General features: G+C 58.8%; 1 protein-coding gene across 1 annotated transcript in view; it reads left to right on the forward strand.

Annotated features, from left to right (window-relative positions):
* The first annotated feature begins 249 nt into the window (after window positions 1-249).
* The window catches only part of DCHS1 (dachsous cadherin-related 1), a 45,373-nt gene continuing 19,474 nt past the window's right edge, over window positions 250-26,148 (forward strand). Inside the window, exons 1-7 of the mRNA XM_084226761.1 lie at window positions 250-363; window positions 4,430-6,244; window positions 20,905-21,093; window positions 21,191-21,422; window positions 22,417-22,653; window positions 22,930-23,949; window positions 24,329-24,516. Coding sequence (XP_084082887.1) covers window positions 4,493-6,244; window positions 20,905-21,093; window positions 21,191-21,422; window positions 22,417-22,653; window positions 22,930-23,949; window positions 24,329-24,516 — 3,618 coding nt within the window. The 5' untranslated portion in view covers window positions 250-363; window positions 4,430-4,492. The remainder of the gene's footprint in view (window positions 364-4,429; window positions 6,245-20,904; window positions 21,094-21,190; window positions 21,423-22,416; window positions 22,654-22,929; window positions 23,950-24,328; window positions 24,517-26,148) is intronic.

Genomic DNA, 26,148 nt, shown 5'->3' on the forward strand with positions numbered 1-26,148 from the left:
GCAGCCCCGCTCGCCCGTCCGGGGCCGCCTCGAGGCCGCGCTCCGCCGGCGCGCTCCGGTGCGGGGCGGGGAGGGGGGCGGCGGAGGGAGCGGGGGGCTGAGGGCGGCGCTGGGTCGGGTTTCAGCAGGAGCCTTCGCGCCGAGCCAGCTCCGAGCCAGCGCCGACCCGCCGCCGAGCGCTCCGCGGGGCCACAGCCGCACCGGGGCGGCCGCGGCACCGGGGGAGCCCCGGAGCTCTCGGGGCGCTGGAGCGACCGGCGGTGCCGGAGAGACCTTGGCGCCGGAGCAGCGGGGAGGCTGCGGGACGTCGTGGCGGGGCCGGACCCCGCGGGATGTGAACGCCGCCGGCACGGGACGCGCAGTGTAAGTCCCAGCGCCGGGCTCGGCCCCTGCCGGAGCCCCGCACGGTGGCATCGTCGCACGGTGGGACCGGACCGGGACCGGGACCAGGCGCTTTGTTCTGCCTCCACCGCGGAGACAATGGAGCTGGGGGGGGGGGGGGGGGGCGGGGGAGAACGGGGGGACGCGCCCGAGGCGGCGCAACACCGCGGAGGAGCCGCGGCCGGACCGGGCTCGCTGGCGGCCCCGGCGCTGGCGGCTGCCGAGCGGGACGGCACGGCACGGCACGGCACGGCACGGCACGGCACGGCACGGCACGGCACGGCACGGCACGGCACGGCACGGGACCGGGCGCTCACGGTGCCGCTGCAGGGCAGACCCGCCGAGGGGAGGGCGCTCAGCGGAACCGTGGAGGCGCCGGGCGGGGGCTGCGAGCCCGGGCGGAGCGGGGAGCGGGGCTGGCAGAACGCCGGCACCGAGGCCGCCCGGTGCGGACGTCCGGGAGCGCCAGGGACCGGGACAGGGAGCGGCACCGGACGCTGGGCCCGGCGGTGGGGGAGCCCCGGGGGGCCGGAGCTCGGGGGAGAACGAGCCCCAGGAGCGGGGGGCTCCGGTGTACAGGGAGCAGGCGAGGCTCCGCAGCGCCTTGGCGATGGGCACAATCCGGCAGGGGCCGATGTAGCGCGGGGATGTCCCGAGACAGGGACTGTGGGAATTGGCTCCGGCGCGGAAATATTTCATTAGACTTTCCTTTGTGGGGGATGCATTCTGAGAGACAGGAGAGCTCGCGGGGAGCCCCAGTGTGGCACGATAATGGGATTCGCAAGGATGCAGTAGGGACTTGACTGCATCCGCAGGAGTGCCACCGCCGCTCTGACTGCTCGGGGCCGTATCAGAGGGTCATGAGGCTGTGTGGCCGGGCTGGGAGCGAGCAGAAGGGTGCCGGTCCTGCAGGCCCAGGTGGGAGATGGTAGGAGGCACGGAGGCACGGAGGTGGCTGTAGGTAGTGATAGGCTGAGTAGAGGCTGGAAGTGAGTTGTTAGTCCAAGGCTGTACTGCAGGCACGTCAGGGCTGATCATCTGAAACTAGAGAGGGAGAATCTCTGTGAATGTACAGGAGGAAAGCATATTTCAGGTCAGTGGCCAGTGCTCAGCAAAGATTAAACAGGCTTCCTCTTCTGGACTGGAGTCTCAAAAACATCATTGCACGAGTCATGGCCTCTCATGTCAGACCTAGGGTATGGCATCAGCAGCATCTGCAGCTTTCATGGAGCCTTCGCGCAGCAAGCCCTCTGACATCTGTTTGTGGCATGCACAGTAGGTGCCGTCTTTCCAGCTCCTCTGCTGGGGCTGCTGGGAGCCCACTTCCCCTTTCTCGTGGCTGACAGCAGGCACAAGCTGCTGCTGGCAAGGGTGCACACAGTGGTCCCAATGTAATTCCGTATATTTTTTCTTTTAAAATATCACACATCTGCTACATGTAGGCTGGGCTCTCCTGGTGCTCCAGCCTGTCAGCTCTAGGCTTAGATGGATGTTGCAGCTTGCTCCATTTTAGCTGCCCTTCCTGTCAACCTCCTCACCATGGCTCTGGACCTCAAAGACCTACGTGAAGAGATTCTCATCCTGGCAGTTTTCTTCAGAGACTCCTGCTGCCGTTCTTCACAAGGGTGCCCGGTGGTGGGAGGGACGGAGAGGGAGCGGGGCAGTGTGGCTCACGTTACACAGACCGGCCAACCAGCCCTGCACTGAGCTCTCTGCTAACTGAAAGCAGCTGTTCAGATTTTGTGACTCCGCATCCACTGAGGTCACTGCTGTTTCCCTCTGACCCAAACCTGCACACCTCGTTGTAACAGCGGTCTGCTGGTACCAAGGATGGCTGGTACCTCTGACTGGTGCAGTCTAGTAATGTTCGGTTCCACCTTTTGCTGAAAGATAGGCTTGCTGTGAAACTACTCAGTTGCATCCAGAGAGGATAGAACAGAAGAAGCTTACACAGGCTTTCATCACCAGTTTTCCAGACCAGGGACTCTAATTTTTGTTCCCTGGTTGTGCTAGTGCTCTCAGCTGCTCTTTACACTCCCCAGATTTGCTTTTCAAGTCTCTCTTCTCCCTTCCAGCAGTCCATAAAGCCTCACTGGCTTCTCAAGGCAACATTACTAATGGAACCAGGTGGGCTTTTCCCCATGTCTATGCCCTGATTTCTTCCAGGCACTACCCAAGAACTGTTAGCTCTATCCTGTCCTTAGTCACTGAGGTTGCGCCAGGGAATCTTGGCCCTCTACCTCTCTGCCCTGGCCCTTCCCATGACCTGAGTGAGCATCTGCAGCGCCATTGGAATGGTGCAGTCTCATCACAGAAGCTGCCTCAGACCCCGTTCCTCCAGCACTGCATGTTCTGGGGGTAGGCAGTTACCCCTCCATCTGGGGAATTAAAACTACCTCCAACAGAGAGGCAGACCTGTCTAGGACCACTGAGTTTGTGCAAATTCCAAATCACAGCACACAAAAGTATTTTATTTTGACTTTAGTTCCTAGGACATTGTGAGGGTTCTCACCTGCTGCCTGCATGAAGAGCATGTGGATTTACCTCAGACTGTGTGGATAGGCCTCAGACTGGATGCCCACTGAAGTAAACATTTCTTTATGAGTAGAAAATACTTTTAAATTATTTTGTTTCTGTCACTAACCCAGGATTTACACAGGAAAAAAAAACCTAGACAGCTGATCCGAGGTGGGAAAGGGGACCCAAGAATACCATCATATGTGCCCTGGAAAGGGTTAACACGGCCGTGGAGTTCTTTGGTCACGGGCTGATATCCTTAGTCCCCAAACTAGGCATTGCCAGCCACCTCCATCCCCCAAGACAGGGAGGTTCTTGCTCCTGCATCTGACACGAGCGGCTCCTGAGTGTGGTTATGGGCCCAGCAGCAAACGCTTTCAAGAGAGTCCAAGAGTGAGCTCATGCTGCCGCCATCCCCGCAGACCACGGAGCCTCGTTCGCGGGGCTGAGCGGGTCCTGGGGCCGCTCTTCCTCCGCAGCTCCGTGGCCGCCGCGTTACCCCGGCCGTTCCCGGGAGGGCCGGGCCGGGCCGGGCAGGGCAGGGCCGGGCAGGGCTGGCAGCCCGCGGGCACGGGCGGCTGTCCGGCTCCGCCGTGTCCGGCTGCAGCGCTGCAGGAGCTGCGCTGGCTCCGCGGCCCTCCCCCACTGCTGCAATGAAATGCAGTTACGGGGAAAGGGAGGGAAGGAGCCGGAGCCAGCGAGCAGCAGCGAGAAGGAGACAAAGGAGGGGAGTGAGCAGCGGAGGGTGTGGGACGGAGCAGCTGGCAGCTCCGAGGGAGCTGCCGCGTTCCTACGGCACTGCCACCGCCCTCCATGGTACCGGCGTGGGGCACCCACACATCTCCGTGCCAGCCCAAACAATGAGCACGGCTTGATTTTATCCCGGGCATTCCCAGCTGTGGGCACATCCTTTGCGATACATCCTTTTTGATTTATTGTTCACTGGGTGGAAGCCCTCTCCACTTCTGTGCTCCTTCCCAGGGACAGCAGATTTGCACTTCGTGGGTTTTTGGCACCTATGTCCCTGAGGTCCTGGAAGGCACACTGCTGGGGGGAGAGGGGGTGGGGGCTACGGTCTCAACCAGTGACTCGCTGAGCTATCTCGTAATTTGAGACCAGCTTTTTTCGGGGTAGAGAGATGCAAGGCTGCTGTTTGCCCAGAAACCTCTGTCCTCTTGCAGGCAGGCTCTGAACCTCACAGGAAGCATTCAGCTGTTAAAGACACAGGGCCATGCTGCTCGGGGGCAGCTGATGCCAGTCCTGCCAGGCGGGCAGTGGTTGGAAAGAGCACTTGGGGATGTAGGAAGCACCTCTGTGACAGGGTCCTAGCTGCTCACCTCGGAGCACTGTCAGGTGTGAGCTGCTTCCAGGTGCCGTCCCAGGCTTTTGTTCTGGGCAGGCTCTGACACACATTGTCACATTTGCTTCTTGTGAGGGACAGGCATTACATAGCGATCAGGCAGCAGGTCTTCCCTGTTTTCTGTCCTTCCTTTGCTCTCTCTTAACCAGTATCCTCTGGTCTGCATTCCAGGCAGGATTAAAGTGAACTCTGCAAAGGAGATCAAGCCACCCTCTGCTCTGCTAGCTGCCAGCCATGGAGCAAATGAAGAGGTCAACAATGCTTCTGCTGGAGCTGCTTATTCTTGGGGGCCTGAGAGCAGGGATGGGCTCTGCTGTCCTGGGTACCCTGGACCTACAAATAGATGAGGAGCAGCCAGCTGGCACCATCATTGGGGACATAAGTGCTGGCCTACCCCCTGAAACTAGTGCCTACATGTATTTCATCTCAGCACAGGAGGGCAGTGGCGTCTCCACTGACTTGGGGATAGATGAGAATACAGGGATCATCAAAACAGCTCGTGTCCTGGACCGGGAGACTCGGGACCGCTATAGCTTCATTGCTGTCACCCCAGAGGGCATCACGGTAGAGGTGAACATCCAAGTGAATGACATCAATGACCATGCCCCGGCGTTCCCCAAACAGCACAGCACCTTTCAGATCCCGGAGCACACGCCCATTGGCAGCAGGTTTCCCTTGGACCCGGCCTTTGATGCCGACAGTGGCCTCCTGAACACGCAAGGCTACACGATTAAGGGAGGGAATGTGGGGCAGGCCTTCCGCCTGGAGACGCGTCGAGGACCCAATGGGGTCCTGTATTTGGACCTGGTGGTCAGCAACGTTCTGGATCGGGAGAACCGTTCCTCATACTCACTGCTGCTGGAAGCCTACGATGGGGGTTCTCCGCCCCGGAGCACCCAGATGACGCTGGATGTGTCCATTCAGGACATCAACGACAACGCCCCCAGCTTCAACCAGAGCCGCTATCACACGCTCATTTCAGAGAATCTGAAACCGGGCAGCAGCATCCTGCAGGTCTTTGCCTCTGACGCAGATGAAGGTGACAATGGGGATGTGATTTACGAGATCAACCGACGGCAGAGCGATCCTGACCAGTACTTCACCATCGATGCCCGGACTGGAGTCATCAAGCTCAACAAAGGTCTGGACTATGAAGTGAGGAAGGTGCATGAGCTGGTGGTGCAGGCAAGGGATAAGGCTGTCCATCCTGAGGTCACCACGGCCTTTGTCACTATCCATGTGCGTGACTACAATGACAACCAGCCCACCATGACTATCATCTTTCTGAGTGAGGATGGCTCCCCACAGATCTCCGAGGGAGCCCAGCCCGGACAGTATGTGGCACGCATTTCTGTTTCTGATCCCGACTATGGAGAGTATTCCAATGTCAATGTCACACTGGAGGGAGGAGATGGCAAGTTTGCCCTCACTACCAAGGACAACATAATCTATCTGATCTGTGTGGACCAACTACTGGATCGGGAAGAAAGAGATTCCTATGATCTGCGGGTGACAGCTACTGACTCAGGAACACCCCCACTCCGGGCAGAATCAGCCTTTGTGCTGCAAGTGATGGATGTTAATGACAATCCACCGCTCTTTGACCAGCAGGAGTACAAGCAGAGCATCCCTGAGGTGGTGTACCCAGGCAGCTTTGTCCTGCAGGTGACAGCTCGTGACAAGGACCAGGGTCCCAATGGGGAGGTGCGGTACAGCATTCTGCATGGCCGTGACACCCACTCCAGCTGGTTCACCATTGACCCTGCCACTGGCATCATCACCACTGCTGCCCCACTGGATTATGAAAAGGATCCTCAGCCTCAGCTCACTGTGCTGGCCACAGACCGAGGGACCCCTGCCCTCTCTTCCTCAGCTGTGGTGCATGTGGCCTTGCAGGATGTCAATGACAATGAGCCAGTGTTCAGGAGTAACTTCTACAACGTGTCCCTGAAGGAGAACACCCCTGTTGGGACCTGCTTCTTGCAGGTAGGTACAGGTATTGAGGCTGGAGCTCAGCAGGGGCACTGCCAGGGCTGTGAGCAGCCTGGGATGGGAGACATGCCAGTGCAGGGTGTTTGGTGCAGGTGTCATGGCTTTGGCGGGCAGCGTTTGCAGCAGGAATGCTGGAGCAGAGATCCCCACCCTTGGTGTGAGTCTGGAATTGGGCCAAGGTGTGTATGTCCTTTCTCTATGCAAGCAGTGGGCAATGCCGCTGCCCTCGGGCACACCACAGGGCTGCCCATCACGCAGAGCATGGTGTGGGCCTCTCTTGAGGTGGGTCCTGCTCTGCCAGGCCTTGCTCGCCTCGGTGTGGAGCTATCTTGCAGCCAGGACGCTCAAAAGGAGGCTAAGGAATGTGAAACTGCTTCTGGGAAACTGCCTCTAGCCAGGCTTCGAACTTCCCTCTCCCCCTGTGAGGTCGTTTGCCCAAGTTCATCAGTGTTGATAAGGCTGCTTGTAAGCATTAGCATTAATTATGCTAATGAGTTAATGAGCTGAGGCACGTGCTGCTGCACCAGCCTTTATGTGGCAAGAGGTCATAGCTGGGGCTGGAGCGCTGCTGGGCCTCCAAAAGCTCTGTGATGAGCTAGTGATGCCATTGGGATTCTGTGTGTTCTGTGCTCCCCGTGTTTGGTGTTTCTGCTGCAGCTCAGGCCCTGGAGCCCTGGTTCCTGGGACAGGTGAAGCCTGAGCTGGGGTGAGGGCAGGTGTGGGGGTGCAGTGCGGTGCTGCCAGCCATGGCAGCATCCAGGCTGTCCATGGGGACAAGCACCTGTGGCACTGGGGGCACTTCCCTGCTGGAGGTGTGGGGCATGGTCTGGCTGAGACCATGAGAAGCTCTGGTGCCAGGTCGGTGAGAGGGCCCAAGGGGACAGGAAGAACAGAAATTCTGGGGTCCATAAGACATGGCTGGAGGAGGTCCTGTGACTTGGCCAGGAAAAAGGTCCCTAGGTCACCCTGGAGGTGGCAAGAAGGAATGGTCTATGGGTGCCCTGTGGGTACACTGCAGGGGCATGGGGGTGTGAGTGTGGGTGGACTGTGGGTGTGTGTGTGTGTGCATGCTGACGGTGTGGGGTGGGAGTGCTGGAGAGGGGCTTGTTGGGGAGTGAGTGCAGCGGATAAGGCAGGAGTGCAGCAGGAAGGAGGAATTGGGTTAGGGTGGGAGCAAGGGCCAGGGGTGGAATAGAGAAGGCATGTGGAGTTGGGGCAAGTGTAGGATGGCCTGGGGACAGGTCAGGGTAGGATTAGGGAGAAGTATGGGCAGGAGGAGTGAGTGGGAGATGAGGAGGAAGATGTAGGTCAGGGGAGATTTGGGGCTGGTGTATGCAGGGCAACACTACACACTGTCCCACACGCTGTCCCAGTGTGGGGCGGGTGGGGATGGGCAGGGCTGGGGACAGAGATGGGGAGGGGGTCAGGGCTGGGGTCAGGGCCGGGGTCAGAGCAGAGACAGAGATGCATGGCAGCCCCAGGCCTGTGCAGAGCCCCCGAAGGGAGGCCCCCCTCTTTCCTTGTCCGTGCCTTCCTGCTCAGCGCTCGCCGTGTGGGAAGGGTTCTGGAAATGCAATCGGAGATGGCGGCTGGGCTCCTGGCGGGCCGTGGGGCCGGGCTGCGGGGAGAGCGCCCTGCTCAGGGGCTGGGCTGTGGGGCACACCCAGAGAGCGCCCACCCGGCTCTGGGCTGTGCAGGACGGGCCGGCGGGCAGCCGGCGGTGGCCAGGGCTCGGCCACGGTTCGTGGTCTTGGCCGAGCGCTGGCGTTTCGTTTGGAAACGGCCGGGCTGAGCACAGGTAACTCCCGCGCGGCCTCGGCACAAAGCAAACAGCTCACACATCTGCTGCTGCTTCCTCTGAGCCAGGAAATGTGAGAGGATGGGAAAGGAGGCTGGCCAGGCCCGTGGCTTGATCGAGGATGCAGCAGCAGCCAGCCAAGTCTGGGAGCTGGGCAGAGCCAGGTCAGGGAGCCCTGGGCTTGGAGCGCAGCTGCTTGGCATGGCCACCCCTGTTGCCTCCAACGGGAAGGCTTCAGAGGTGCTGCCAGGGCTCTTGGTGGCCAGTGCCCAGCACAGCTCCCCACAAAGGTGCCCATGTCAGGTGTGCTGCCCTCACAGCCCTTTTGTGCTGTTGCTCCTGCTTGGCTCCATCTCTCTATGGCTTCCAGCCACTGGGGCTCACCCTGCTTCGGGAGAGCAAAGTGTCTCTGTCAAACCCTGGGTTTTGTCCAGACCCACACAATGGTGATGAGTGCTCAGGTCATGGGCAGGCCCTGCCAGATGAGGTACAGGACACAGGACAGTCACCCAGGTCAGCACAGAACTCAGTGAGTTTGCTTTTTTGTCAGTCTGCCCCATTTTTAAGCAGAAAACCCGGGGAGGACCAGGCCTGTTTTTAGACAGTGATGTCTACTCTCCATGGACAGGACAGAAGGGTGGGGAAGGAAGGAGTCCCCGAGAGTGAGCAGAAGAGACCTGAACAATTGCTACAGATGATCTGCTCCCTTGCAGACTCCGTCCTGTCTGCCGGGACAGTCTTTGTGTCTGAGTATGAGCAGGGATGAGCAGAGCAGGTTGCTGGCCTGAGCTTCTGAGAAAGAGAAAGGAACTCACAACATCTTCTCTGTTTATTACTCGTGTTTACTATGGGCCAGGTCCCACAGTAGCAGACTGACCATGAAGCAAAGGAAATAGCAAACTCGCTGTTCAAATCTGAGATGAGAAAGAAACACTGGTGGAGACAGAGCCCAGGGTTCCAGTGAACGTGAGACCAGCAGAAAATGGAGCAGGAGATGGTCCCCAGCTGGCTGTCCTGCTCCTCTCTGCCACCATGAGCTGATGATGCAGAAGCTTTAGGGCACTGGACCCCGTTCCAGTACTGTGCTCTGTGTAAATCTGCTCTGGTATAAATTCACCCTGCTGGTTTAAATTTGCTTTCAACATTTGACTGTGTACCAGCACACTGCATGCATGGTCAGATAGTGTTTTTCTGGGACTTTCTGACTTTTCATGCTAAATCAAGTATTGTCTGTGCTCTGGCAGAGAGAACTGTGAGCCCCATGTGGTGAGCATGGGCTGATTGGACAGCAACCTGAATGACATGGAGTGGTGGATTATTGATTCTTGCATATATCCAGTATTGATGATTTTGGAACCAGGGTTTACATACTGCCTTTGCACCCGTACACAAATGTTGGGGAACATCAGAAATTAAAAGCTGACCAGCAATGCACTTAATGTAGAGCCTCTGACGAGTTTTTGGTTCTGGTTTGTGATTCCATGGGATGTTCTTGGGCAATGCTACATGCATAGCACTGGGACACCCCCATGGGCCGTGCCCCAGGGAGGAAGATTTGGATGAAGAGCTGTAGCCTCCGTCAGGCCACATACACTGTATTAGCAGAGGAGAGTCTGGAGGGCTGTTCCTGGCAGGACACGGAGCGTGGCCATGCATGGGCCCCGGGGCAGCACGAGGACCAGTGCTCACCACCTGTGGGCAAGGAAAGTGCTGGGAGGGAGGGGGCATTGCTGCCTGCATTTGTGTTCCTAGGGCAAGGGATTTACTACCAACCTATTTTCAGACCTTTGCACAACACAGAACAGGCCTCCCCCTCCTTAGAAACAAGAAGGCAAGCTTTCCAGAGCGAGATGGGGAGACCCTGGGAGCGTGCTGGGGGGCAAGAACAAGGGGAGGGAGAGTGTCACGGTTCTGAGGAGCAGGCTGCCTCGTGGGGGGATCTGGGGCTGCACAGCAGTGTGGGCATGGGGGAGATGCTGGTACATGGGGAGGTTGTGGGGGGAGGTGAGTGCTGTTGTTACCGCCAGAAGAGCTGCATTTGTTCCAAATTCCTGTGAAAGTTATTTCCTTGCGCTGCCAGCAGCCTCCTCCTGGGCTTGGCACAGCAGCCAGCGCCATGATTAATTCAAGTAGCATTTCCCCTGGAGCTGCAGCAGCTTTTCCACTGCAGCTGAGAGGCCCCAGCCCCTCGTGCTCCTCTCCCCCATCCTCTGCTCCTCCTCCCAACCCCCTCGAACAGCTCCCTCCTTCCTCCGTGCGATCCCCAGCCCCCTCACAGCTGCCCCTTTTCCCTTACCTCTGCTCCAGCTCCAGGTCCCACAGAACTCCTCTTTCTACCACTGCCCTTGCTCGCAGGGCTCACTCATCCATGTCCACCCACAGCCCCACCCACACATGCAGCCCTCCAAAGGGCCAGTCCTTCTGCCCCCCTCCCGTGGCCCCAGTCACCAGCGTGCTCCCCCTGCACCCCAGGTTCTGCTCCTCTTGTTCTCCCCACACCCCTCGCTCAGTGCCAGCTGCAGCTGTCTTCTCCCCCGGACCCTTGCACTGTGACCCAGGGCAGCTCTCCTCCACCTGCATAGCCCTTGGGACATGCCAGCCTCTCCCTGTGGAATCCCAGAATGGTTTTAGGTGGGAAGGAACCTTAAAGATCATCCAGTTACAGCCCCCTGCCATGGGCAGGGGCGCCTTTTACTAGACCAGTCCTAGCCTTGGACACTTTCAGGGATGGAGCAGCCACAGCTGCTCTGGGCACCCTATGCCAGAGCCTGCCCACCCTCACAAGAATGAATTTCTTCCCAATATGCCATCTAACCTGGTCCTCTGGCCGTGTGAAGCCATTCCCCCTTGCCCTGTCAGTCCAGAGCCTTGTCCACAGTCTCTCTCCAGCTCTCCTGGAGCCCCTTTAGGCACTGGAAGGGACTCTAAGATTTCCCTGGAGCCTTTTTGAGGTTGAACATCCCCATCTGACCCACCCTGTCTCCAGAGCAGCTCCATGTCCTCCTGATGTTGGAGGCCCCATCCCTAGGCTCACCCTGGCTGGCATGGTCAGTCTTGTGCTGACCCCAGCCTAGTCTTTCCCGCACATCTTACTGATCTGTGTCCCATCTTTTTGTATAGACCTTCTCTGAGCACTCTCTGCCTGAGCTCCACATGGCTGAAACCAAGCCCACACCCTGGTTTGGGGTCATTCTGGCTGCAGTGCTCCCTAGGGTCCTGCCATTTCTGCCTTGTGCTGTGGCTGCCCCATCCAAGCCCCCCATCTTGAGCACGCTTCCCAGCCCTGCTCTGCTCCAGGATTCCCTGTCCCTTTCTGCTCCCCAGCCTGCAGGTCCTGTTCAGCCCCTGCACCGTCTGTGGGGCTCCCTATGCCCTGTAGCTCCTGGCTGCAGAGGCCATTTCACTAGCAAGGACACCCGGGAACCCAGGTGCAGAACCTCGCTCCTTGTCCGGCTGTGCCCTGGTCTGTCCCAGAAGGGTGCAGGGCACTCCTGGGCTCCCAGAAGGGTGCTGGGCACTCCCGGGCTCCCAGAAGGGTGCTGGGCACTCCCGGGCTCCCAGAAGGGTGCTGGGCACTCCCGGGCTGCCAGAAGGGTGCTGGGCACTCCCGGGCTCCCAGAAGGGTGCTGGGCACTCCCGGGCTCCCAGAAGGGTGCAGGGCACTCCTGGGCTCCCAGAAGGGTGCAGGGCACTCCCAGGCTCCCTCACCTCTTGCCCAGCCCCACCATTCACACCCTGCCTCCCTTGCCAGAATCTGTGGTTAACCCACTTCCCCTCAACCTCTGACCCGAAGGTTTTAGCCCACCTCAGGGCAGCCCCTGCTCCCCATGCCCAGGTACACGTGTTTCTGGCAGCCCCGTGTCTGTCCTAGAATCACAGAAGGGTGGGAAGGGACCTTAAAGCCCATCTTGTTCCACGCCCTGCCACGGCAGGGACACCTTCCACCAGACCAGGTTGCTCCAAGCCCCATCCAGCCTGGCCTTGGATGTCAGGGCTGGGGCAGCCGCAGCTGCTCTGGGCAGTGTGGAGGCCTTGGCTGTGGGACCCCCAGACAGACTCCTGCCCGTGCCTGGGGCCCTGGGGGCCCAGCGGTGCGAGCCAGCAGTGCCAGCAGCCGTGCTGGGGCGCCCTGCACGGGGGGCTCCGGGAGCCCTGGGCTCTGACCCTCGCCTTGGCCACGTGTGCTGCGCTGTCGCTGGGCCAAACCCCGACCCTGCTCCCTCCCCTGAGACCCGAGCGTGCTGGAGGCTGAGACAGAGCCCTGGAGACAGGAACGGCTCCTGAAATAGCTGTGTGGCTGCTCCCTGGCCACTTTTAGCTGGTCAGCGGCTGTGCCAGGGCTGGGAGGGCAGGAGGCTGGCGCGCACTCAGGCGCAGGGAGCCGTGCGTGGGATCGCTGACCACACTGGCGCCAGCCTCCCCTCCTCTCCCACCAAGAGCCGTCACTCAGAGGGGCGGGAGCCCCAGAGCCAGATGTTTGCCAAAGCCACAGCACAACATGTGCGCAGCAGAGCCCCAGCCATGGCCAGGCTCCAGATGAGTTCCCTGCCTGCTGACTGCGCTGGCTGCAGTGGGGAGGATGGCTGAGGACTGGAGCCCGAGGTGCTCAGTGGTGCTCCATCACCTCTCAGCACTGCGGGCTGGGCAGGGGCACAGGTCAGCAGGAGGTGTGTACGAGGGGCTCTGGTGTTGGGTCTATGGGAAGGGGCAGCTTTGACTCCCACAGGGTGAGGAGCCTTGGCATGGGGCTGTACTTCATCCATCCCCATCTCTGGGAAATGTAGGAAGTCTGTTGTGCCCTGGCTCCACTTGTTCCTCCTGTCTTCCTGGGGTACTGGGAGGAGGGTGTGAAATTGCAAGGCCTCCATACACATCACTGCCCTCCCAGCTCTCCATGCAGTGGGGAGAGGCACACTTGGCCAGGACCCTGCTTCCTTTTCAAAGGCTGGTGCTCTGGTTTCTTGCTGCCTGACCCTGAGTCATCTTGCTGTTCTCCTTTGTTGTCCTCTTTGCTCTGTGGTGGCCACAGCACTCCTGCTGCACGTGCATCTGCCCAGTTGCAAGGCACTCCAGCAAAGCCTTCTCACCACACCTGTGGACAAGGAGGGGCAGGGAGCAGGTGCTTCTGCCCAGAGTGGTCAAGGCTGCTCTGCAGGGACGGGGAGCAGATCAGCTCTCTGGGAACCATTTGAGCTCAATGGAGAACTGGGGTTTTCAGGAGGGTCCTTGGCTGGAGATCGTGGAATGGTTGAGTTTGGAAAGGACCTCTTGAGATAGTCTAGTACAACCCCCCCATTTACAGGCAGCACCATCCAAAGTTGGTTGCCCTGGACATCCCCACTTTCCTGGGAAGCCTCATAAAGGAAAAGTGCTTCCAGATCTTCAGAGGGACTCTCCTGTATTCCAATGTGCGTCCATGCCCTCTGATCCCGACACTGGGCACAACTGGGAAGAGCCTGGATCCATCCTCTTGTTGCCCTCTTTCCTGTATGAATGATAGCCCTTCTCCAGGCTGAACCACCCCAGGTCCCTCAGTCTTTTGTCACAGGAGAGGTGCTCCAGTCCCTTCATCATCTTTGTGGCCCTTCACTGGACTCTCTCCAGTATGGCCATCTCTCTCCTGTGCTGGGGAGCCAGTGCTGTGCTGTAGGAGTACTGAGGAGTACTGTACTGTACACAGCTCCAGCTGTGCTGAGAGGGGCAGGATCCTCTCCTTGGCCTGCTGGCCACAGTCACCCTGATGCTGGCCAGGACACCATTCTCCTTCCTTGGGCACCTTGCTGTCTCACCTCCAGCCTGGCACCCGTGGGGACCCGCAGGGCCTCTCTGCTCTCCAGTGGTGCAGCCCCCAGCCTCTGCTGCTGCAGGGGATTGTTTCTTCCCCGGGACAGAACTTTGCACTGTCCCTTATGAACTTCAGGAGGCTCTCGTCCCTCCCTGCAGCCTCTCAAGGTTGCTCCAGGTGCAGCATGACCCTCTGGCAAATCAGCCACTCCTCCGAGTTTGGGGTCATCAGCAAACGTGCTCAGGGTACACACTGTGCCATCAAACAGGCATTAATGAAGGTGCCAAACAGACTGGGGGCAGGACTGACCCCTGGGGCACACTGCTAGCTACTGGCCTCCAGGTAGGAATTGTGCCCCTGACCACCACTCTCTGCACAGGAGGCATTCAGCTGGTTTTCAGCTGAATGAGGATCTCATGGGGGAGAGTGTCAAAGAATTTAGTGCACTTCAGGTTGACAATATCCACTCCTTTTCTGTCATCTGCCAGGCCAGTCATTTATCAAGTGGATCAAGCATGATTTGTCCTTAGGGGAAGATGTGCTCACTACTCCTGATGATTTTCTTCTCCTTCCCATGCATCAGAAAGGTTTCCAGGAGTAGCTGCTCCATCGGTTTTCCAGGGATCAAGGTGACGCTGATTGTTTTGTAGTTACCTGGGTCCTCCTGCCTTACTTTTGAAGATGGGAGATATTTACCTTGCCACAGTCTTCAGGCACCTCCCAAACATGATGATTGAGCAAAGATTATTGTGAAGGGCCTGGCACTGATGTCCTTCACCCTGTTCTCTGAGACCTGAGCCTCCTGAAGACCCATCTTACTAGTAGAGAGTAAGGAAAAGAGGCCTTAAGTATGCCAGTCTTTTACATGTCCTGTGTCACCAGGTCCCTAGTGTCCTTCAGCTGTGGGCCTACCTTTACCCAGCCTTCCTTTTGTCACCAACGTACTTACAGAAGCCCTTCTTGTTGACTTTGACATCCCTGACCAGATTCCAGTCCAGCTGGGAACTGGATGCCAACAGCTGTGTTCCCATGTAATTGCACTGATCAGTGAGTGATTTCAGCCCAGATGTGTTCCCCAAACCCTGCCATGGTAGCAGCCTCTTCTACACCTATCTACAAAGTCTTCAAAACATCGGGGTCATCTCTGGGTTCCTTAACACATCCTCTGGTCTCAAGGGCATTTGCCTTTTCATTTGCATCCATTGTCTGACAGAAATGGAGTATTTCTTCTGTCACTTTCATGCAAACCCTTTCCCTCACTGCAGCCCCCAGGCAGAGCACTGCTCCTGAACCTCTCCCCAGAGCTGTCTCCCAACCTGTCTTTCACCCACCTGCTTGACCAGCCTTCCAAACTGCAACATCCTGCCTTGGCTGTGAGGACAGTGGGAGAAGGTGTCAAAGTCCTTCCTAAAGTCAGGGCAGTTGTCACCCACAGCTGTCAGCCCTTGGAGCCCAGATCCCATCACCACAGAGAGCAAACAGGATGGTCAATCCATGATGGTTCTTCCCTTCCAGGATCTTTCACGTGGCCTAAAACATGCCAGAAGACTCACTCCATGACTGTCCCAGGGGCCAAAGTGTGGCTGACGAGAATGACCCTCAGATTATCCTTCTGGCCTTTGTTGAAGGTGGGATGTGAGACTTACATTCCTCCAGGTGTCAGGGATCTCCCCTGGTTTGCCCCCACACGTGAAGAGCAGCCCTACAAATCCATTTCTGTCAGCATCCCATGCTGAGTCCCATGGATTCACATGGATCAATCTTTCCAAAGAAGTCCTTGATTCTCTCTTCACCCCTCTCTGGAGGCTCTCTGACGCCTTTTGAACAGCATGGAGGCCTGGCAGGCTGGTAGAGACCGAGGTGGAGGAGGCAGTGTCCCAGTCTCACCTATGCCTGGTGCTGCTGAATACACAGAAATGGGCCCCTCTTCAGGCCTTCACTGCCAGCACAGTGCAGAGGCTCTTCTTGGCACGCTCAGGCTTGAACTTTGACTTTGCTGGCACATCCTGACATGCCTGGTAATGTTTACAGATTCCTACTATGTGTCTTGCCTCCGTGCCCATCTCAAAGGACTGTGGAATTATTTGGGTTGGTAGAGACCTTGAATATCATCTCCTTCCACCCCCCTGCCACGAGCAGGGACACCTTCCACTCAACCAGGTTGTTCCAAGCCCTGTCCAACCTGGCCTTGGACATTCCCAGGGATCCAGGGGCAGCCACAGCTTCTATGGACAACCTGAGACAGGGCCTCATGACTCTCACAGGGAAAAATTTCTTCCCAATATCCAATCTAAACCTACTCACTGTCAGGGTGAAGCAGTTCTCCCTTGTCCTGTCTTTTGAGGCCCTTTTAAATAGCCTCTCTCTCCATCTCGTTGGCTCCCTTCAGGCACTGAAAGGCCCCAGTTAGGTCGCTCAGAGCCTTCCCCTCTCCAGGCTGAACACTCCAGTTCTCTTAGCCTACATCACCTTTTGCATGGCAGCTTAGCCCAGAGGCCCTGCTTAGCCCAGGCCATCTGCTGAGGTCTCTGTGTTTGCCTGAGCACTGGGATGTGCTCTTCTGGAGTGTGCTGTCCTGAAGGCTTGCTGGCTTTCCTGAGCTGCCTTTCAGTGCTGCCTCCCATGAGATCCCTTCCATCGACCAGTTCCCTGTAAAAGCTGAACTCTGTCTTGCAATCCAGGGTCTGTACTCAGCTTCTCTTCTTCCTCACTCCCTTCAGGATCCTGAATCTGCTGCTTCATGGCCACTGCAGTCACAGCTACTGCCAGCTGCCACATCCCCAGTCAGCAGTCCCTTTTAGGGAGCAGCAGATCCAGCTGCGTGCCACCCCTGCTTGGCAGGGACGCTGGAATTCTTTGTGAGACCAGGGGTCTGTGATCCTAGCTTGCTCAGGTACTGCTGCTTCCTTGGCATCTTCAGGTCAGGAATCTCCTGGGGAGCATTAGTGTCCTTGTGCTTAAAGCCTTTGGTGGCTGTGCAGGCTGTTCAGAAGTCAGAGGAGAGAGGGCAGTGGGGCTGCTGTTCAGGCTCAGAGCCCTGGCTCCTGCTCCCACACATTTGAGCAGCAGGGCTGGCACAGCCCCAGTGGAGAGTTTCCTGGGCAGTTCCACAGGCAGCTTGACCCCATTTCCCTCTATTTTTCAGGCAAACATCAGGAGACTCATGAGTGAGCTGCAGTAAAACCAGCTGTGGATCCAAGATTTGGGGCGGATGCTAAATACAGAGCCTGGGGCTGCCCTGCATTAGCTTCTAGCAAAGTTCCTGGAAAAATGTCCATGCTTGGTTTAAAAATTTCCAGAAGTGGTGAACTCACCGCAGGCCTTAATGAGCCCTTTTGGTGGCTGATTGCCCTCACAGCTAAAAATGTGTCCCTGTCTCTAACTGCGTGTGCTCTGAGTCTGCAGCAGTGCCTGCAGCTGAAATGAGGTGGTTGCCATACCTGCTGCCTGGTGGTCCCTGTGACATCCTCAGGTGTCCCCAGGAGGCATCACCCAGCTGCAGTGGGGATCCTGCTGTCCCTGGGTCTCGTGTCAGCCCTGCTGAGCGTGGGCTGCCCACAGGCAGTCAGCCAGCCCATCCCATGGGATTCACAGATGGGATACCAGCAGTCTGCAGGCAGGGAGCTGGGACTGGGGTGCACCAGCCACAGCCCCCCTCCCCCTGCACGCAGTGGCAAAGCACAAAGTGTCCAGCGGCCCCAAACTCAGCCAACAATGTGACCTGGCCCAGCAGGTGTTTGCTGTTCCTGTGGCTTCTCCCTAGGCACCAGTTTAGCATCACCCAAGCAAGGGAGACAAGAACCAGGTGCAGGGCTGCAGTTGTGGTTGCACCAGTGATGGGACCTCTCTTAGATGCTGTGTGGGCTCATATTGGACAGAGTTTTGTGTTCCACCAACAGTTCCCAGATGGTCCCACCACAGGATGGGGCAGTGAAGCAGTAGCTCCATGGGATATCTTGTCCTGGCTGCACAGCCAGGGCTGGTCCTAATACCAGACTGCTGGCTCCACCAGTTATCTTGCTGGAACATGGCTCTGGGTACCAGGAAGCCACCAGGGAGATGGTGCTGCACTACACAGTAGTGAGAGCTCATCTATTGCTTCCCTGTTCCTAAAACCTGGCCCAGGTCTTGTGACATGAATCTGGGTATTCTCGCTTTGGGTATTCCTAAGGGTGGCACCCATCAGCAGATAGTGACACTGGGGAAGGGAGACTCTTCTGGAAGCATCAGAGCCCCTGGGCTAAGGAGCCCAAAGCTGCTATCTCACTCTGCAGCAGAGTGTGTTGCTGTACAGTGATTAAAGCAGCTGATGTGCATATTGGATAACCTGCAGTGAGAAGTAGTTCATTCTGAAGCAAAGAAAAGTCTTTGTTTACCATATAGTACCTATTCCAGTCACTGTGGAAATCCAGTCACTGGTTATGCATTTCCATCTGCAGTGGTGGAGAAGGCTGGCAGCTGACCCAAGGAATGGCAGAGGCACACAGGGGTGTGGGCACAGGGCTGTATCCCAAACAGAGGCACACAGGGTGTGGGTACAGGGCTGTATCCCAGGCAGAGGCACACAGGGTGTGGGTACAGGGCTGTATCCCAGGCAGGCAGTGGCACACAGGGTGTGGGTACAGGGCTGTATCCCAGGCAGAGGCACACAGGGTGTGGGTACAGGGCTGTATCCCAGGCAGAGGCACAGTGGGGTGTGGGCACAGGGCTGTATCCCAGGCACAGCACACAGGGTGTGGGCACAGGGCTGTATCCTGGTCACAGCAGAGGCACACAGGGTGTGGGTACAGGGCTGTATCCCAGGCAGAGGCACACGGGGTGTGGGTACAGGGCTGTATCCCAGGCAGAGGCACACAGGGTGTGGGTACAGGGCTGTATCCCAGACAGGCAGAGGCACACAGGGTGTGGGTACAGGGCTGTATCCTGGTCACAGCAGAGGCACACAGGGTGTGGGCACAGGGCTGTATCCCAGGCACAGCACACAGGGTGTGGGTACAGGGCTGTATCCCAGACAGGCAGAGGCACACAGGGTGTGGGCACAGGGCTGTATCCTGGTCACAGCAGAGGCACACAGGGTGTGGGCACAGGGCTGTATCCTGGTCACAGCAGAGGCACACAGGGTGTGGGTACAGGGCTGTATCCCAGACAGGCAGAGGCACACAGGGTGTTGGTACAGGGCTGTATCCCAAACAGAGGCACACAGGGTGTGGGTACAGGGCTGTATCCCAAACAGAGGCACACAGGGTGTGGGCAATGGGCTGTATCCCAGGCAGAGGCACACAGGGTGTGGGTACAGGGCTGTATCCCAGACAGGCAGAGGCACACAGGGTGTGGGCACAGGGCTGTATCCCAGACAGGCAGAGGCACACAGGGTGTGGGCACAGGGCTGTATCCTGGTCACAGCAGAGGCACACAGGGTGTGGGCACAGGGCTGTATCCCAGACAGGCAGAGGCACACAGGGTGTGGGCACAGGGCTGTATCCCAGGCAGAGGCACACAGGGTGTGGGTACAGGGCTGTATCCCAGACAGGCAGAGGCACACAGGGTGTGGGTACAGCGCTGTATCCCCGACAGGCAGAGGCACACAGGGTGCGGGTACAGGGCTGTATCCTGGTCACAGCAGAGGCACACAGGGTGCGGGTACAGGGCTGTATCCCAAACAGAGGCACACGGGGTGTGGGCACAGGGCTGTATCCCAGGCAGAGGCACAGTGGGGTGTGGGTACAGGGCTGTATCCCAAACAGAGGCACACAGGGTGTGGGTACAGGGCTGTATCCCAGACAGGCAGAGGCACACAGGGTGTGTGTACAGGCTGTACCTCGGTAATGACAGGCAGCATGGAGCCACTGTACTGGTAACCTGCACACGACCTCCGGTGATGTCAGCAGGGTCAGATTTGTGCTCTCTGCTGATCAGCTCCTCAGGATGTTGGGCTGGGTCAGTAGTGAGGGGGATGGTGAGCTCTAGGTGGGTCCGGTTTTCCAAAGTGCCTCCTGACCCAGTTCTGTCACAGCACCTGTGTTTCCAAGTGCTCTGCAGCTGGAGTGGGGAGGGGGGATCCTGTTCCATGGTGCTTCTTCTGGCAGCTGCTGCAGGGTTGGGGAGCAGATTCTCTGCACAGGAGCTTAGTGCTCACTGGAGATGTGGTCTCAGTTTCTCCCTGCAGGCAGCCCCTCGGACCACAGGCAGCAGGGCTGCTGGGGGTGTCACAGGTGCTGCCTCCCCCCCTGGCCAGGCCAGGCTGGTCCCAGCCCTGCCCACTGAGAGTTCCCTGCAGGCCCTGTGTCCCCTGCCCTGGTTCCTGCATCCCGGTGAGCGGCTCCAGCCCCCAGCCGGGCCCTCGGCTTGGCGCGGGCGGCGTTCCTGCGCTCCTCGGCGCAGCCGAGGCCCCATGGCTGCTGCGGGGAGGAGCTGTGGCTGACGAGGCCTGAACTCCACTTCACCCGGGCCTGGCCCAGCTGCCTTCCCCCAGCTCTGTCCCCCAGCTTTGTTCTCCGTGGAGCTCCCAGCTGGTGGAGGAGCTGTGGGCAGGGATGTGGAGTCAGGAGTTGGTTTCTGCTGACCTGAGCTCTGTGGGAGCCCGAAGGAGGAGCTGGGGAGGGCAAGCAGGGAGCAGCATTCCTCCTCCTGCCACGTCTGTCATAGTGGGTGTACTTTTTGTGCCACAGGCAACGTGAGACCGGACTGTCACAGGGCAGTGCCACCCTCCATCCTCATGCCCCATGTCTGGGGCTGCTACACACAGAACCCTGAGAGCAGGACAGAGCCAGGGCCATGGTGACAGGGGGGTGACTTTCTTCCTGTCCCATCCTGAGTGTCTTTACAGAAAAGAAGGAATAGAGGTGCAGGGCTGCTGCTGCTGCAGTGCTGCATGTCCTGCAGAAGAAGCAGTGGCTGGTCTGGGACAAGAGCCAGAGTTGCTGTCATGCTGCGTTGTGATGGCCAGCTGTGAGGGTGGCATGGTGGCTGTGGCCATGGAGCAGAAGGTGGCACTGGGGTGTGGCGCTGGGGCTGGGCTGGGTCTGGCTGGCTCTGTTCTGTTCTGTTCAGGCGGTGCCTTCCCTCGCACAGGTGACAGCCACAGATGCAGACAGTGGTGCGTTTGGCTCCCTTTCCTACTCCATTGGCTCTGGCATCGGCAGCGTCACCCCCACGCAGTTCAGCATTGACAAGCACTCGGGGCAGCTGTGCACGGTGCAGCCCCTGGACCGTGATGAGGGCACGTCTGCCTACGACTTCACCGTCACGGCTGTGGATGGGGTGAGTGCTGGCGAGGCTGCGAGCGCAGGGCTGCTGAGCCGGCGCTGCGCAGGGGTGCTGCTGTCCTTGCGCCGTCCCTGACCCGCTGCCTCCGCAGGGCGGCCTCAACTCCATGGTGTACGTGAAGGTGTTCCTGGAGGACACCAACGACAACCGGCCGGTGTTCTACCCGCTGGAGTACGCTGCCAGCATCAGCACGCAGAGCATGCCGGGGACGGCCGTGCTGCGGGTCGCTGCCCACGACAAGGACGAGGGGCTCAATGGGAGGGTGACGTACCGCATCGTCCTGGGAAACTCGCCCCCGCTCTTCTCCCTCAACAAGGACACAGGTGAGATCTCAGGCAGGCAGCGGTTGGAGCACTGTGATGTGGGAGGTATCCAAACCAGCCTGAGTGTCCCTGCCTGGCCACCTCAGCAGTGCAATCTGTCTCCAGAGTACATCTGTTCCTCTCCCTGCCACATCTTTCCCTGCTAAACTTCCTTAGCCTCTGGTGATCCCTTCCCAGACTCAGTCCCTGACTTTTTGTTTCTGCTCCCTGTTCTGTACTTCATTTGTCCTGTCTTCTCCCCATTCCCCATCTCCGACTCACTGTGCCCTTCCTCTAGTGTGCTGATCACACAGCTGTATGATCAGCTGTGTGACCAGGCTGTATCCTGCTTCCTTTCTTGTCCCTGCCAGTCCCCCCTTCTCCAGCTCAGTTAACTCTCCTCTATAACCCTGTCACTCTCGATCCCACTGTTCTCATTGGCTGCATCTGCTCGAAGCCAGAGCAGTTTCTGCTGGGGAAGTGGATGCATGGGTATGTGATGCCAGGGACTCTCAGCAGGACAGAAAAGTGCACTGGGGAATCTGCACACTGGTTCTCAATTCCCAGCAGGTGACTGGGAAGGCAACAAGCCCTACCAGCCCTCCTAATGCAGGGCCACCTCCCTTGTAAGGCCTATCAGCTATGGTCCTTCACTTCTATATCCCCTCCCAGATCCTGTCTGCCAGTCCAGAGCCTGCTTGCTGTGTTATGACACTCACCCTGTGCCCCAGATTGGAAACCCTCTCCCCACCTTTCCCTCTCCCAAGACCTGCCCTCTGGCTCATGTCCCCCAGCCTGTACCACCGCTAAACTCAGAGCTGGCTGTAAGACAAAGTGTGGAGGATTTGGGGAGGCTTTCCTGGGAGAGCTCCACTCATTCACTCCAGCTCCTCCGTAGTGGGCTCCCACTGCGATGCACATTGTGTCCTACCCCTTCTGGTCAGTCTTCTCCATCTTATGGTTTGGCCTGTCCCCTGGTGCAGCACAATGCCACATCAATGGCTTTCTTCCTCAGGTGTCATTTCTCTGTCCTGGTCTCTGAGTGGCAAAGCCAACACCCTGGTGCAGCTGGTGATCTCTGCTCAGGATGGGGGGGGCCTGCAGGCACAGCCAAATGCCCGGGTAAACATCAGCATCGTGGAGGGCACAGTCTCACCCCCTGTCTTTGAGCAAGCTCAGTACTTCTTCAGCGTGCCCGAGGACATGCCACAGGGCGCCACTGTGGGGGCTGTCCAGGCCCAGAACCCGCCAGGTATGGCCTTGTCCCTTTTGCATGTTGCCACTTTCCCTGTCCCCACACCATCCTTGAGGTCCAGCATCCACCACACTTCCTCATGGAGTGGCCCTGCTCTGAGAGCTCCACACACTCACACCTGAGTGTGCACCCAGCTCAGCACACCTGGGGTCCGTGCACATGGACACGGCACTGTGCTGCTGCGCCCCTTGGACTGCAGCTTCCTGACCCCGGGGCTGAGGCAGTGAGCTGAATGGCAACTCATTCCTTCTGTCTCCGTCCTCTTGCCCACAGGTCATGCTGATGACATCTTCTACTCCATCTCCTCGGGGGACCCTCATGGCTATTTCTCCATCGACTCGGCCTCGGGGCAGCTCCGCACCAGCCTGCCTCTGGATCACGAGTCCCAGGCAGTTCTCGTCCTGGACGTCCAGGCCCGGAGCGGATCCCCCCCTGCCTACAGCAACACGCGTGTGAAGATCTCCGTGTCGGATGTGAACGATAACACGCCCGCATTCCCCACTCCCTCCGACTCCATCCTGCTGCCAGAGGCCACGGAGCCCGGCACTACAGTCTACACCCTGCAGGCTGAGGACCGTGACAGCGGTGCCAATGGACAGGTGACCTTCGAGCTGGTCTCGGGGGGCGAGGGCACCTTTGTCGTGGAGCGTGCCTCGGGGGCGGTGCGGCTCCTCGGGCCCCTGCAGTACGAGGCCATCTCAGCCTACAGCCTGGCCATCGTGGCCCGGGACGGCGGCGTTCCCCAGCTCAGCTCCACCTTCACGCTGCTGGTGCACGTGCAAGCCGAGGATGACAACGGACCCATCTTTGACACCCTCACCTACCGTGTGGAGGTGCAGGAGGGCGTTCCCGTCTCCACCCGCTTCCTTCAGGTGAGAGCCCTGGCGCACGATGCGGAGCCCACGGCCCTCACCTACCACCTGCGTGCAGATGGGGACGCTGCCAGCTTCGGCATCGTGCCCGAGAGCGGCTGGCTGTACGTCAAGAGTGCCCTGGACCGGGAGACGCGGGACCTGTACGTGCTGACGGTGCTGGCCTCGGTGGGAGGTACCGGGGCCGCGGCAGACGCACGGAAAACCGGCACCAGCACCGTGCGCATCAGCGTCACCGATGAGAACGACAACAGCCCTCGGCTGAGCGAGGAGCGGTACTTCTTCACCGTGTCTGAGAACCAGGCTCCTGGCAGCACTGTGGGGAGGGTGATGGCGAGCGACCGGGACGCCGGGCAGAACAGCCGGCTCACCTACCGCCTGCTCCAGCACGACCCCAACTTTCTTATCCACACACAGACAGGTGAGAGGCTCCCGGCTTCCTAGGTGGGGCTGTCTGGTGAGAAAGCCCAGGGCAGGGCAGCAGGGATGGCAGCCAGGCCAGTGCGGCAGCAGAATATTCACCTTACTGCCCCCCCAGCGCTGGGCTCCAGCAACACACCTGAATAACGCAGCTGAGCACAGGCTCTGCTCTAATGCAGCTTGTGGGCTGAGCTGTGTCCCTGCTTATCAGTGTTCTCACTTGTGCCTGCCCCATTCCTGGAAGCATTCAAGGCCGTGTTGGGTAGGGCTTGGAGCAACCTGGGATAGTGGAAGGGGTCTCTGCCCGTGGCAGCAGGGTAGAGCAAGATGGGCCTGCAGGTCCCTCCCAACCCAAACCCTTCTGGGATTCTCCCTCACAGGAGAGGTCAGCACCAAGCACAGCTTGGATCGGGAGCAGCAGTCCAACTTCCAGCTCCTGGTGATTGTGCAGGACGGGGGAGCGCCGCCTCGCAGTGCCACCGGGACCATCTATGTCACTGTGCTGGATGAGAATGACAACGCTCCTGCCTTCCTCCATGTGGGCAGTGGTCAGGAGCTAACTGTGCAGGTAGGGCTGCAGGCTGGAGCACCGATGGGGCCTGGTGGCCTCTGGGTGCGGGGGCAGGTGGTACTGCTGGGGAAAAGGCGGTGGGTAGGGGGACCCAGGAGAGCTTCAGGGTAGGAGATGAGCAGGCGTGAGTTGGATCCATGCAGCAGCCAGGACAGTTTGATAAATTTGAGGTGTGGCAGGAGGGGCATGTCCTTGGTCAGGGCAGAAATCCTGGTGCACAGAGCAGGCAGGGGCTCTGGAGGGCTCTGGCGCAGTCAGGACTGGCCAGTGGGCAGAAGCTCTTGGCTTACACGTGCCTGTAGGGAGGGACAGCAAAAGGAGCCCTGAACCTGACAGAGGTTCAGAGAAGAGCCAGGGTGAACAGTGGTGGGCAGGGAGACACACAAAGCTATCACCCTCTAGGTCTGGGGATTTTGGGTGCAGCCACTAGTCTTTCCAGGAGGTCAAGAAAACGTTATCCAGCTGGGCTTGGCATGCACAAGAGTTTTCTGTGAATCTGCTGTCTGCCAGCCAAGCTGTCCCTGCACACTCTGGTGGCAGCCGTCACTGGGCACTGCATGTGCTGCAGACCCAGCTGCATGGGTACTGCTCAGGAGGACTGGGAGAGGACCTGCCACCCAGCGAGGGCTCGTGTGAGCCAGCTGAGGGGCGCTGGCAGCAGCAGAGCAGGAGGGCAGCCAGGGCCCTGGCACAGAGCAGGGGCAGCCTGCAGCTGGATGGCCATGCCCTCTCTGCACGCCCATTGCTGCTCGTCAGGCTGTGTGCTCAAAGCCCCTGGCTCCGAGGGGCTCAAAAACACCACGATGGTGACAGCCACCCTCTGTCACACGTCCTGCCCAGACAGGGCAGAGCAGACCTGCGTTGGTAGGCACCTGGGTGGCACAAGATCTGGGGATGCTCTGGAGCTCCAGCCAGGCCTTCCCTGTTCATTGCTGCTTCCCTTGCCATCCTAGGGTGCAGTCAGTCCGTGCCCAGCCATCTTCTCGCATGCTCTGCTCCGCTGGCAAAGCTGCTGGCAGGGCTTGGCCTGGGTGAGCACATCTCCCAGAGCCTAGAGGAGGTGAAGGGGGCACAGTAAGTCTTGTCCTGTCTCTGAGCAAGGCTCTGGGAGCAGAGCAGCCGGGGACTGGCCAGCCACAGCCGGGCTGAGGGGGCACTGCATGGGCTCTGTGGTATGGCATTGCTCCACCTGGCATCTGCCAGGAGCCCTTGTGGGGACACGTGTGACACCCCACATGGCAGGATCTGCAGCTGATCCCAGTGTCTGGGGGCACAAAGTGCTGAAAGGGCCCTGCTAGAGCCTGGGAGGGCTCTGCTCCTACAAAGAGACCATGGAAGCAGATGCATCCTTCAGGGGACAGGACAGGCTGAGATGGGTTCAGAGTTCTGAGGGCAGGTAAATGCTGGAGCAGCTCTGAGAAAACACCTGTTTGGGCTCTTTGGTCTGGGCACTTTGGTTTGCCAGTGCTGGAAGCAGAGATAGAGAAGGGTGAAGTGCCATAACAGCCCACCATTAGCCATGTTTTGGATGTAGAGACTTGGAGGAAGAAGTGAAAAGTGGATGATAACACAAAGCTCCTTGGTTTCTTGCAGACATGCTCAGGGCACATTCATGTCAGGGTTCTTCAG

Source organism: Fringilla coelebs (genome assembly GCF_963513975.1).
Source record: "Fringilla coelebs genome assembly, chromosome: 2".
In the NCBI taxonomy this organism is placed as follows: Eukaryota; Metazoa; Chordata; class Aves; order Passeriformes; family Fringillidae; genus Fringilla; species Fringilla coelebs.